General features: G+C 36.8%; 1 protein-coding gene across 29 annotated transcripts in view; it reads left to right on the forward strand.

The window, feature by feature from the left end:
* NEB (nebulin) overlaps nt 1-14,228 on the forward strand; it is a 216,183-nt gene that overhangs the window by 57,388 nt on the left and 144,567 nt on the right. For 27 of the 29 annotated variants that reach the window (XR_010322314.1, XR_010322315.1, XM_064287138.1 and 24 more), the window contains 7 exons: nt 896-1,003; nt 2,471-2,782; nt 2,917-3,123; nt 3,626-3,730; nt 5,635-5,742; nt 8,337-8,648; nt 8,864-9,067. Coding sequence is in view for 27 of the 29 variants with exons in the window: in XM_064287138.1 (XP_064143208.1) it covers nt 896-1,003; nt 2,471-2,782; nt 2,917-3,123; nt 3,626-3,730; nt 5,635-5,742; nt 8,337-8,648; nt 8,864-9,067 (1,356 nt within the window). In the remaining 2 variants the exon portion in view is untranslated. The remainder of the gene's footprint in view (nt 1-895; nt 1,004-2,470; nt 2,783-2,916; nt 3,124-3,625; nt 3,731-5,634; nt 5,743-8,336; nt 8,649-8,863; nt 9,068-14,228) is intronic. The other 2 variants (XM_064287145.1, XM_064287146.1) reach the window with 2 other exon arrangements.

Here is a 14,228-nt window from a genome sequence, read left to right on the forward strand (position 1 = left end):
GAGGAGTTGTGGGGAAATTTTAATGGACAGGAAAGATGAACATCTTGAAGAATTTTTGGCAAGCCCCACAACAAGGAATGTGCTTGTTAGAAAATGCATTGCTGTTTTATTTCATTTTCTTTCTTGTACCAACTACAGTTGCTAGGAAATCCTCTAATCTTATCTGTTTTTCCTTTTCTGTGTTTGAATTTTACAGGGATTTGGGAGTGTTGACTTTTTCTGGATTGTAGAACCCACATAATTATATAAAAAAAATGTCATTTGTAAAACATTGAAGTTTTCTGTTCTAAGAATATGGCTGTTTCTTAGCCTTCCCTTAACTCTCTTGATAAAATTCAAAATGTTTTCCACATATGAGGATCTCCCCTCTATAAAGGGAAGCTGGGGTGGTCAACAGAAAAAATTCTTACCCATTATGCCAGTTTAGAGAGTCTTAAAAGAAAAACAGCCCCACAAACCTACTGTATTCTCACATTTAAAAAAATATTTAAAACCTAATACCCGTTGCCATCAAGTTGATTCCAGCTCATAGCAGCCCTATAGGACAGAGTAGAACTGCCCTATAGGGTTTCCAGGGAGCGGCTGGTGGATTAGAACTGCCAATCTTTTGGTTAGCAGCCAAACGCTTAACCATTCTGCCACCAGAGCCCCACAACCTAATAGAGACCAGTAAATTTCATTTTTTTCTGGTGATTTCTTGAAAGTACGTTTTAGTTTACGATAGATTTTTTTTCAAACACAATTATGATATTTGTGAGAACATTTAGCTCTTAAGCCACCAATGAAGCATTCCGCTCCAACACAAAAAGGATGCCATAGTGCTAGTTTACTGTTGGAAAATCAGTTCAGCTTTTCCTAGTTAGAAGAAAACTATTCCCTTTTCCTCTCTTTACAGAAACTCTACAAACTTTCTTTGGAAGAGTCTAGAAAGAAAGGCTATGATCTCAGAACTGATGCAATTCCTATCCAAGCTGCCAAGGCTTCAAGAGATATTGCAAGTGATGTAAGTCTGCAGGAAAGCAGCCATCTGGCTAGGGGTTTCTATTTAAACAAAATGATAGAGGCTGAGTTTTGGGAACAGTGAGTAGATAAGATATGAAAAAAGCATGCCTGCTAATCAGATCCTCAGGCTGCCTGTGAATACTCTTAGTTTGTTCCTATGTTTACTCTGGTATATCTGGTATGAAAGAACACTACCCACATATGGCCCTCACAAATGCCAGCTCCCTGACTCCTGAGATCTAGGAAAAATTATTTTGAATTCTGTCACCAAGGCTATGACCTATAGAAACTCAAAGCCCCTTGCCAAGTTTTCTTACTGAAAGCCTGGTGTCATTCTTGCCTCCTGCCTATTAGAATCTGTCTTTCTAACAAGATGCATCATGTAGTGAATTGCTGGAGCCTACTCATTTGGGCTCATGAGATCTGATTGTTAAATAATTAGGAATTTCGCAAATCAGTTGTTAAACCATTAGAAGCTTGACATCAGCTGCTAGGAGTATTGACAAACATTACAAATGAGGAATTTTTCCCCCCAGAGAGCTGGTATACCAGCACACCACTGCCATAACACATCACCCATATGAAACTCAATTCTTTCATTAGGTTGTTTCCACGAGAAATCTACTCAAGGTAACTTGGGGATCATGGGAGGAGCACAATTTAGAACACTCTGCCCTTGGCCACCCCCCAGTTCTACTTTTACTCAACTCTTTCATCTCTGTTCTTCATCTACCCTACCTATATAGACCTAGCCACTCCCACATTGCCCTGAAAACTCCAATTTCCTCTCCCTCTTTATGCTGGAGCAATTCAGCTCTCCTAGTTGCTACCTCCTAACTTGCACACTCAAACCCACAAGGAGAAAGGCAGATTAAGAGGTTCTCCAGGTATCAGGATCCCCTCTCTGTGAGAGGGAAGGTGGGGTGATAAATAGAAAAACTTCTTACCCATTATGCCAGTTTAGAGTCTTAAGAGAACAAAAGCCCCACAAATATAAAGCTACTCTAAAATTACACTGTGTGCCTGATAATTGAGCCTATTGTCATCAGTAAATGACTGGGTGATTTCTCAGGGTGGCATGAAACTAATTAGAACATTCTCCTTTTTTCTGTCATCTGTTGTGTTCTTATTACATACTAGTGGTCTCTTCACCGTACAGAGTATGTGTGTAAGTCAGTGTGGTATAATTAGAAGACCTGGAGTCTAATCCTTAGTGATTTTAGCAAGTCACTCACCTCTCTGGGTCTCAGCTTACTCATTTGTAAAATGGGAAAGAAAATAATAACTTTGTTATCCACCTCGCATTGTGAGCACCAAGTTGCACAGATAAGTGTAAAAAACATGTTTAGTGAACTATAAAAAAAAAGCTCTATAAAATATCAGTTATTATGAAATATAGAATATTGACACTAGCATGACTTCTAGTTAAGGAAATTTCTCTGAATACATATTCAAATTTTCTTCTCAGTATAAATACAAGCACAATTATGAAAAGGAGAGGGGAAAAATGGTTGGTTTCCGAAGTCTTGAGGATGACCCCAAATTAGTCCATTCCATGCAAGTGGCTAAGATGCAATCTGATCGGGAGTACAAGAAAAGCTATGAGAAGACAAAGACCAGTTACCAAACCCCTGCTGACATGCTCAGTGTCATGGCCGCCAAGGATGCCCAAGCCAACATCAGCAACACTAACTATAAGCACCTGATTCACCAGTACATCCTCCTTCCAGATGCAATGAGCATTGAGCTGACCAGGAATATGAATCGCATACAGAGTGATGTAAGGCTTCCTTCTTTCTGGGTGGTGGTTGAATTCCTAGCATGGGAAGGGAGATCAGTCTTCTACCCCAGCTGATAAATACTTTTGAGTCTAAATTGACAAGGTGAAGAAGAATTTATCTCTTCTCTCTATAGAACGAATATAAGCAGGACTACAATGAATGGTACAAAGGGCTTGGCTGGAGTCCAGCTGGTTCTCTAGAAGTGGAGAAGGCCAAGAAGGCAACTGAATATGCAAGTGACCAGAACTACCGCCAACACCCTAGCAACTTCCAGTTTAAGAAGCTGAGCGACTCCATGGACATGGTGCTTGCCAAGCAGAATGCACACACCATGAACAAGGTAGACAGAACAGCTGCCCTTCCACACAGCTCCCAAGTGACGAGAGGGTAGTAGGTTCTTGTTTGGGAATTTTAATCTGGGTCCACCACTTCTTGGTAGTGTCACGCAGTTCCAAAGCACCCTTCTCCACACACACACCATTTTCTTCTCCTACCTGCCTCTAATTTTTTTCTTATCCTGTCCTTCTAATTGAATTAAAAATTAGATATATTTTTATTGCTATACCTTAAGTACTTTCAACCCATTCTAGGAGATGTAAAATATTTACAAGAAAAAATTCTTAAATCTGAGTTCCTTTTTTGCGTCTTTTCTGAATCATATGCTACTCTAGTTACTAGTTTAATTTCTTGTATTTCAGATTGAGTGCATTTAACTACTGTTTACCTATGTAGCTATAACTATATCTAGCTATACATATATATGTATATATTCTTTTCTTTCCTCTTTGTCCTAAATAGCTATTCAAATTTCAAATGTCTTTCTTTTTTTCTATACTTCCTAGCATTTATACACCGTTGACTGGAATAAAGATAAAACCCAGATTCACGTCATGCCAGATACACCAGATATTTTACAGGCCAAGCAGAATCAAACACAGCTCAGTCAGGTGAGCTACCTAAAAATTGCTTAAAGTTTTGACTTGAAATTTATTAAACTTACTAAATGATGTAATAGTAAATAACTGACATAAATACTGAAACAAAGAATGACTCAAACTGGTTAGCCTAGGAATATTGCAAAATATAGTGGTTATGAGCAGGGGTCTCAGCAGTGACTATATACTTTATGAAGGCAAGCCCTGGGCCTGCCTGCTTTACCAGAGTATTCACTGTGCTTGGTCTACCTAGGCAATCAATAACTATTGAAAGAAAAAATGCATCTAACAGATCTGGTATGAATATTGGCTTTGCTATTTATGAGTTATATGATATTGGGCAAATCACCTACCTGTCTAAACCTCAGTTTGCTCATCTATAAAATTGGGACCATAAAATTCCTTTGACCTTGGATTTGCTGTAAAGACCAAATGAGAAATTCCAAGTTAGGCTGTCTGCGCAGTGTCTGGCACATAGTAAGTACTGATAACGATTAGCTAGTTTTCACACAATACATCCATTCGATGGGTTTGACTCTGAAATGTTCACTCATTCATTAAAACTCATAAAAGGCATTTTATCATCCATTACTTTTATCACTTATATAATTAAAATTTTGTGACCTGATTTTTTAAATCGGTTACCTTAATATCTATGTTCATAATAGTGAGCCCAGACTGTACTTAACAACAGGAAAAAAGCACCTGATATGACCATATTGTTTCTCAATAGTAAAGGCCACACTCAAATATACCACCTGGTAGTCTCAGAGCCAAAAAAAAATTGAAGCCAAATCATGTGATGCTAAGTCAGTGCTTTTTCTTTTCTTTCTTTTGCATTTCCATTACTCTGGTTTTTTTTTTTTTTTTCCCCCAGTTGTGCTTTAGGTAAAAGTTTACAGCTCAAGTTCATTTCTCATTCAAAAATTCATACACATAATGTTTTGTGACACTGGTTGCAATCCCCACAATGTGACTGCATGCTCCCCCTTTCCACCCTGGGTTCCCTGTGTCCGTTCATCCAGTTCCTGTCCCTTCCTGCCTTCTCCTTGCTTTTGGACAGGAGTTACCCCTTTGGTCTTGTGTATTTGATTGAACTAAGAAGCAAGTTCCTCATGTGTGTTATTTTTTGTTTATAGGTCTGTCTATCTTTGTCTGAAAAGTGAGCTTCGGGAATGGTTTCAGTTCTGGGTTAGCAGAGTGTCCAGAGGTCATAGTTTTGGGGGTTCCTCTAGTCTCTGTCGGACCAGTAAGTCTGGTCTTTTTTCGTGAATTTGAATTCTGTTCTTTATTTTTCTACTTCTCTCTCTGGGATTCTCTGTTGTGATCCCTGTCAGAGTGGTCATTGGTGATAGCCAGGCACTACCTAGTTCCTCTGGTCTCAGACTGGGGGAGTCTCTGGTTCATGTGGTCCTTTAATTCTTTGAGCTAATATTTTCCTTGTGTCTTTGGTTTTCTTCATTCTCCTTTGCTCTGGATGGGATGGAACCAATAGATGTATTTTAGATGGCAGTTCAAAAGCTTTTAAGACCCCCAGGAACTACTCATCAAAGTGGAATGTAGAACATTTTCTTTATGAATTATGTTTTGCCAATTGACCTAAATGTCCCCCAAGACCATGGGCCCTAACCCCAGCTACTCAGTCTTTTAAAGTGTTTGGATGTGTCTAGGAAACGTCTATGCTTTTGCTTTGGTCCAGTTTTGCTGACTCCCCCTATATTGTGTGTTGTCCTTCCCTTCTCAGTGCTCTTTCCACCCAACTAAACAGCTTGTTTTGTTTTGTTTATCTGTATCTTTAGAAATATATTAAAAGATGTTAGAATCTGATATCTACTCTCTAGGTAGACTGTTGTTTAATAATCTATTAGTTTGTTTAATCCAGAAAGAATAGCAATAAAATTTTCTTTAATTTTCAGAAACTCTATAAACTTGGATGGGAGGAAGCTTTGAAGAAAGGCTACGATCTCCCAGTTGATGCAATTTCCGTACAGCTGGCCAAAGCTTCAACAGATATTGTTAGCGATGTAAGTACTAGTTTGATTTCTATGCCTCTTGCTGTTGAGTCAATTCTGACTCATAGCCACTCTACAGGACAGAGTAGAACTGCTGCATAGGGTTCCCAAGACCTTTCAGTTAGCAGCCGAGCAACTAACCACTGTGCCACCAGGGCTCCTTTTGGCTTCTATACAGATAAATTTTTATTGAAGTCAGGTAAATTAAGGTTGGTAATTATCTTTTTACAGACAGGCTTTACTTTTCAAAATATAATGTTGCTCCTTTATCCTTTCCTACACTCTTCATCCACCCAGAATTCACTCTTGATTCTCTTTGATCATATATCGAAAAGGGGCTTCATGAATACAAGTTGGACCAGAGGACCTCTAAGATCAATAACACTAAGATGCTATGTTTCTGAACATTACAAAAGAACCAAAGATTTTGGGTTTTCCCTACTTGGCCTAAAAAAAAAAAAAAAATTCCCTGTTTTTTATTTGTCTGTTAGACAAATTTGAAAAGTGCCAGATAATAAATCAAGTTCACCAACCTGATGTTGATGGATTTTTTTATATGCATATTTAAAAATTAGCTGTCAGTTCTTATTTAGCCCACTCTTGTGATTGCATAATTATAATAAATTAGCATGAGATATAGAAAGTCTAGGAAGGTTCAGAAGTTGAGGCTTAAAGCCCAGAGAACTTTACTTTCTGCTGTATTCTGGTCCAAAGTTCATAAAACAAGGATACCCACTTTCAAAAAGGCAGCTTCAAGTTATGTTTTTAAAGGGGAGTAAAGTTGGTGAGCAAACTGGATGTAGCCCCTATTGATGTTAAATGTTTGCAAATATTTGATTCTGTTATTGCACATATAGATATGCATATCATTTTGTTAATCCCAAAAATTAATCACGAAAATTCAGAGGATTTGGGTTATATAAATTACCAGAATTTCATAGGGAAGTACTAAAAAACTAAAAATCTTTAAAACTAGACAAAACAAGGGTTTGGTTCAACATGCAATTTGAAGTACAGAGTGGAGAGAAAGAGTGTCTAAAAAAGAACGTGGCAATAAATTCTAAGACTATATGGAAAGACTTTCTCTAATCCCATTAATTTGTGGCATTCTAAAAGTGTTAGAAAATTAACTAGGTGGTGTATTCCTACCTACTCTCTGGTTTGCAGATCAATGCCTCATTAAAATGAATTCACATAACGTTGAGCTTGAAGCAATAATGGTGCTTGAATGTTTCCCAGAAAGTAAACTCATTTTCATTTAATCTTATATGTTACCTATAAATTAAGGATAGATTTGAAATTGAAGGAATAGGATCCGTAGTTTTCTAATGACCCAACAACTGATAGTGCCTAATTTCTATTCATGTGAACCCATTAGTTGGAACCTTTTAAAACCTTACCCTAAAATTAAATCAACTATGAGAGAACTTTCACACCATTGTACAGACAATAGACTTAATCTCTCAGCATCAAATAGTTTTTGTATACAAGAAATTATAACTATTTTTATATGTCCTTTAATTTAATATGTAGGAATCATAGAATTTAGAGTAGGAAGATAATTTAAAGGCTATATCATCCATTCTTCCACCTCATCTTCAACAGGTAGTCATCCAGCCTGTGGAGACTTTCAAATGGAGATAAGAATTTCAGTATCATTTAGGGCAGGTCATTTCCTTGTTGAATCATCTCTCAATGTCATTATATATTTCCTTATTTCAACCTTAAATATTTTATTGATCAGCCCTAAGTCTGCATTTTAGAACATCACAAAGTGGCTTAATTCCTCTTTTACTTGGTATCTCTTTAAATATTTTAAGTTACTTACTTGTTCTCTTTTGTTCTTAGTTTTATAAACTAGGTATCATGAGACAGTAAAATCCATTTTCATGAGGTATAATGTGTGTTCAGCACCTAGTATAAAGTAAATGTTATTACTATATTACTATCACCATTGTTATTGTTGTCTAGTACTAATACAATTTTTTCCCAATTGAACCCAAGTGCAGGATTTTACATTTATTCTCTTAAATTCATCTAGTTCGTTTTGGCCCTTTATAGCAGAATGTTGATACCTTGTGAAATCCTCTTTCTAATTTAACACATTCGCTCTTTTTAGCTTCCTGAGCGTGCAAGTATGAATCCTGTATAAGACAAGGTTACATGACATAAACATAAGGCAAACCACTAAAAATTCTACTACTTAACAAATTAATCTACATTATTAAGCCTATTCAGAAAGTCTTAAATCTTCCTAATTTTTCTGCCATTCAGCCCATACTTACTCATCATTCCCATAAGGATATCACAAGAGCTTTCTCAAACACTACCTAAAGTTAGGATACACAATGTCTAGCATATACCAGTATATACTTTTGCTTCTAGTTGGAATTAATTTCTCAGCAAAACTTCTCTCAATACTCAAATCTATTAGGTTTCTTTAGAAACTTTCACTTAAACAAGACTTTTTATTTCTTACTAAGTTAGCATAGGCAGCCCTTCTCTCATTTCAGATTTAGGAAACAAACATATGCAAACAAAGCAAATTGAACGTAACTTAACCTTTCTTTATGTTAGTATAAGAACTGTGTCGCCTCTGATTTCAGCATAAATACAAACAAGGCTACCGCAAGCAACTTGGGCACCATATTGGGTTCCGGAGTGTGGAAGATGATCCAAAGCTTGTATGGTCCATGAATGTAGCCAAAATGCAAAGTGAAAGGGAATACAAGAAGGATTTTGAGAAGTGGAAGACCAGGTACACCAGCCCAGTGGACATGTTGGGAGTGGTGTTAGCCAAAAAATGTCAGGACTTGGTCAGTGACGTGGACTACAGGAACAAGCTGCATCAGTGGACATGTCTACCAGACCAGAATGATGTTATTCACGCTAAAAAAGCTTATGAACTACAGAGTGAGGTCAGTTTCTATTAAATCAAATAGTGTATCCATTATTTTATATCTGATACGAGTAGTCATTTCATAGTAGAGAAAACTACTAAGAGAAACTTACAGAAACTAAGAGGAATTGTTAGTGAAAATCTAAAATGTTTCTGATTGTAATATATAGAATCACTTGAGCAAAGGGTCCAGGTGAAGATAAGACTTTAATGACTTGTTTTATCCCTTCACAGAATATGTATAAATCTGACCTTGAGTGGCTGAAAGGCATAGGATGGAGTCCTCTGGGTTCCTTGGAGGCAGAAAAAAACAAGAGGGCTTCAGAAATCATCAGTGATAAGAAATACCGTCAGCCACCAGACAAAAACAAGTTCACCAGCATTCCCGATGCCATGGACATAGTTTTGGCAAAGACAAATGCCAAAAATAGGAGTGATGTGAGTAACTCTTTGGAAATAAATGAAATAGATTATAGTGCCTGCTACCTGGTAGGTTGTTGTTGTTAGGTGCTCTCGAGTTGGTTCTGACTCATAGCAACCCTATGTACAACAGAATGAAACACTGCCCAGTCCTGTGCCATCCTCACAATCATTGCTATGTTTGAGCCCATTATTGCAGCCACTGTGTTAATCCATCTCCTTGAGGGTCTTCCTCTTTTTTGTTGATCCTCTACTTTATCAAGCCTATTGTCCTTCTCCAGGGACTGTTCTCTCCTGGTAACATGTCCAAAGTACATGAGACAAAGTCTTGCCATCCTCATTTCTAAGCAGCATTCTGGTTGTACTTCTTCAAGGGCAGATTTGTTTGTTCTTCTGGCAGCTCATGATATATTCAATATTCTTCACCAACACCATAATTCAAAGGCATCAATTCTTCAGTCTTCCTTATTCATTTTCCAGCTCTTGCATACATATGAGGCAATTGAAAATACTGACTTGGGTCAGGTACACCTTAGTCCTTAAAGTGATACCTTTGATTTTAACACTTTAAAAGGGTCTTTTGCAGTAGATTTGCCCAAAGCAATAAGTCATTTGATTTTTTGACTGCTGCTTCCATGGGCGTTGATTGTGGACTCAAGTAAAATGAAATCCTTGACAACTTCAACCTTTTCTCCATTTATCATGATGTTGCTTATTGGTCCATTTGTGAGGATTTTTGCTTTCTTGATGTTGGTGTATAATCCATACTGAAGGCTATAGTCCTTGATCTTCATCAGTAAGTGCTTCAAGTACTCTTCACTTTTAGAAAGCAGGGTTGTGTCATCTGCATATTGAAGATTATTAATGAGTCTTCCTCTAATCCTGTTGGTGCCTTCTTCTACATATAGCCCAGCTTCTTGGATTATTTGTTCAGCATACAGATTGAATAAGAATGGTGAAAGATACAACCCTGATGCACGTCTTTCCTGATTTTAAACCATGCAGGATCCCCTTGTTCTGTTCTAATAACTGCTTCTTGGTATAGGCACAAGTTCCTCATGAGCACAATTAAGTGTTCTGGAATTCCCATTCTTCCCAATGTTATCTGTAATTTGCTATGATCCACACAGTCGATTGCCTTTGCATAGTCAATAAAACACAGGTAAACATCTTTCTGGTATTCTCTGCTTTCAGCCAAGATCCATCTGACATCAGCATTGATATCCCTCATTCCATGTTCTTCTCTGAACCCAGCTTGAATTTCTGGCAGTGCTCTGTTGATGTACTGCTGCAGCCGCTTTTGAATGGTCTTCAGCAAAATTTTACTTACATGCGATATTAATGATAAAGTTTGATAATTTCTGGATTCTTTTGGATCACCTTCCTTTGGAATGGGCACAAATATGGATCTCTTCCAGTAAGTTGGCCAGGTTTTCCAAATTTCTTAGCATACGTGAGTGAGAGTCTCCAGCACTGCAGCTGTTTGTTGAAACATCTTAATTGGTATTCCGTCAATTTCTGGAGCCTTGTTTTTCACCAGTACCTTCAGTGTAGCTTGGACTTCTTCCTTCAATACCAAGGGTTCTTGATCATATGCTATGTCCTGAAATGGTTGAATGTCAACCAAATCTTTTTGGTACAATGAGTCTGTATTCTTTCCATCTTCTTTTGATGTTTCCTGTGTCATTCAATATTTTGCCCATAGAATCCTTCTATATTGCGACTAGAGGCTTAAATTTTTCCTTCAGTTCTTTCAAAGAAATGCTAAACATGTTCTTCCCTTTTGGTTTTCTAACTCCGGGTCTTTGTACATTTCATTATAATATTTTACTCTGTCTTCTCAAGCTGCCCTTTGAAATCTTCTGTTCAGCTCATTTCCACCATCATTTCTTCCATTCACTTTAGCTAGTCTATGTTTAAAGCAAGTTTCAGAGTCTCTTCTGACATCCATTTTGGTCTTTTCTTTCTTTTCCATCTTTTTAATGACCTTTTGCTTTCTTCATGCGTGATGTCCTAGATGTCATTCCACAACTCATCTGGTCCTCAGTCATTTAGTCATTTGTGTTCGATGTGTCAAAACTGTTCTTTAAATGGTCTCTAAATTCAAGTGGGATAATCAAAGTTGTACTTTAACACTCATGGACTTGTTTTACTTTTCTTCAGCTTCTACTTGAACTTGCATGTCAGCAACTGATGGTTTGTCCCACAGCTGACCGACCCCGGCCTTGTTCTGACTGATGATATTGAGCTTTTCTATCATCACTTTCCACAGATGTAGTTGATTTGATCCCTGTATATTACATCTGATGAGGCCCCCATGTATAGTCACAATTTATGTTCTTGAAAAAAAGGTATTTCCAGTGAATAGGTCGTTGATCTTGCAAAATTCTATCATATGATCTCCAGCATCATTTCTATCACCAAAGCCATATTTTCCAACCACTGATCCTTTTTCTTTGTTTCCAATTTTTGAATTCCAAACACCAGTAATTACCAATGCCTCTGGATTGCATGTTATCAATTTCAGACTGCAGAAGTTTTTTAAAATCTTCAGGTTCTTCATCTTTGGCATTAGTGGTTGGTGTGTAAATTTGAATAAGAGCCGAATATACTTTTTTTCCTTTGAAATTTGTCTGTATTAAAATTCTCCAAATTTTTTGTGGGGATAGAGTGTGTGAGTGGGAGAGGCTCTGAGTACCTTACACAGGCAAAGTGGAAATGTTATGCTGTATTTTCTGTCAAATGATTATAATGGACTTAATTTAGCTAAATCAAGATAATTTGATAAAATCACAGCAGATATGTCCTGTTTTTAACTTAGTTTCTTCTCCAACATTGACACCAGCGTCTGTCACATAATAACCCCCAAAACAAACCCATTGCTGCCAAGTCAATTCCAACTCATAGTGACCTTCTTGGACAGAGTAGAACTGCCCCATAGGGTTTCCAAGGAGTGGCTGGTAGATTTAAAAAAAAAAAAATTTTTTTTTTTTTTTAGGTGCCCAATAAATATTTATTGAATAAAATTAATGAAAGATAGTAGTATGGAGTAATTTTATGTGAACAAGGGAAAAATTACTGCTTGGCTAGAAACATAACCTTAAGAATTACAGAAAGTTAAATTGTGTGGACTGAGATTCTGGAATGGGTAAGGAGGTTTAAATAGGTTTATAATAATAACCATTTGGATCTTAAAAGAATTTAAGTGCATATAGTAATATATAATATACTATATATTTGACATATGTATATTAGGAAATTTTATATAATATATATAAGCTCATAATCAGCTCATACTGAGCATTTGACAAATTGTAGCTCCTCTCTTCCTGATTAACTCCCTACTTTTTTGCAAATTTGATTATTCAAAACATACAGTAAATGCTGACCTGTCAGCTTCATTTCTAATGTTTGTGTTTTCATTTCTTTTTCTTTCTTCTTTGTTTTTGCTTTTATGATGGCAATTTGAATTCAACCAGCTTACTAATAAAACAACAAATTTATGCAAAATATTTTCCCCTTGATAGAATCCAGGTTTCCTTTCTCTCCATAAAACAGAGTTATTTAAAAAGCTCTGAACTAAGAAGGTGACCAAAAGAGAAATTGTATATCATAGAGCTTATCAACATAAATGTCCTGTAACAGACCTGCCCAACACTGTGCCCTTGTACAGGGACACTGAAATGTTGATCCCCTCAAGCCTCAGGATCTGGGCCAGCTGGGGGTTCTTGAGCTTGTTGTCTCTGCTTTTGAACAGACTAACACATCTACCCTGTATCAAACAAAACTTATCATTTTCTCTCTTGGCCCTGGGGTGAAAGTGTCACATGCCATTGAAGAAACTTCTTGGAAAGTATACAATCAGTAAGTAGATGTAAGAAGGAAAGCTATGTGGTGGAGGTGTGATGTCATGGCTAGCTCAGTGGTTCAGGGGACATTTGGCAGTATCCGGAGACACTTTTAGTTGTCACAACTTGAGAGTCAGGGTGTCACTGGCATCTAGTGGTAGAGAGTATAGATGCTGCTACTCATGCCACAATCCACAGGACAGCCCCCACCCCCAACAAAGAATCATACAGTCCACAATGCTAACAGTGCTGACGCTGAGAAACTCTGGTCATGCTTAATCCAGGGCAATACAGAGCTGGAATAAACGTATATGGAAGTTAACAAGCCTTTCTTTGTTTTGGTCCTGAAGGTTTTAATCAGGTTTTCTGGGTTATATGGACTATAGTGAACATGCTCAGAAAAGAGAATAATACCAACCACACACCCCTCAAAGGGATGTTGACAGGTCCAAGGAACCAATGAGGCTTTTAAAATTTTATATATATATATAAAATTTCATATATATATATAATTATATATATATAATTATATATATATAATTATATATATATATATAAAATATATATATATATAATAGGTAAGAGCTACAGCTGCTAACCAAAAGGCTGGCAGTTCAAATCCATCAGGTGCTCTTTGGAAACCCTCTGGGGCAGTTCTGCTCTGTCCTATAGGTTCGCTATGAGTTGGAATCAACTCAACGGTAGTGGATTTCGTGTATATATATATATATATGTATAATTATATATATTTTTATATATATACACACACGTGTACATACCTTCACCCACATTCCCTAAAGGTTAATATTTTACCACATTTACTTTTTCCCTGTCAATTTCTTTCTCTCATTCTCTTTACCCCTAAATACTTTAAGGTGTATATCCTAAAAACAAGAATATTCTTTTACATAACCATAATGCAAGTATCAAAATAAAAAAATTAATATCGATACAATACTATTATCTAGCCTACAGAATTTATTCAATTTTACCACTAGTATCCTTATAGAAAAAGGAAAAAAAATGTTCTCCATGGCCCAGCATCTAATCCAAGATCACATATATTGCATTACTTGTCATGTCTTTTTAATATCCTTTAATCTGGACTGCTTCCTCAGTGTTCCTTTGTCTTTCAAGTCCTTGATAATTTTGAAGAGAACGGGCCAATTATTTTGTAGACTGTTCCTCAATTTAGGTTTGTCTGGTGTTTCCTCATGGTTAGATTCAAGTTATGTATTTTGGGCAGGAATATTACATGTCGTGTCCTACTTCGTACACTATATCAGGAGGTACACAATATCAATTTGCCCCATTACTGGTAATATCAACCG

Source organism: Loxodonta africana, chromosome 6, assembly GCF_030014295.1.
Source record: "Loxodonta africana isolate mLoxAfr1 chromosome 6, mLoxAfr1.hap2, whole genome shotgun sequence".
Taxonomy (NCBI): Eukaryota; Metazoa; Chordata; class Mammalia; order Proboscidea; family Elephantidae; genus Loxodonta; species Loxodonta africana.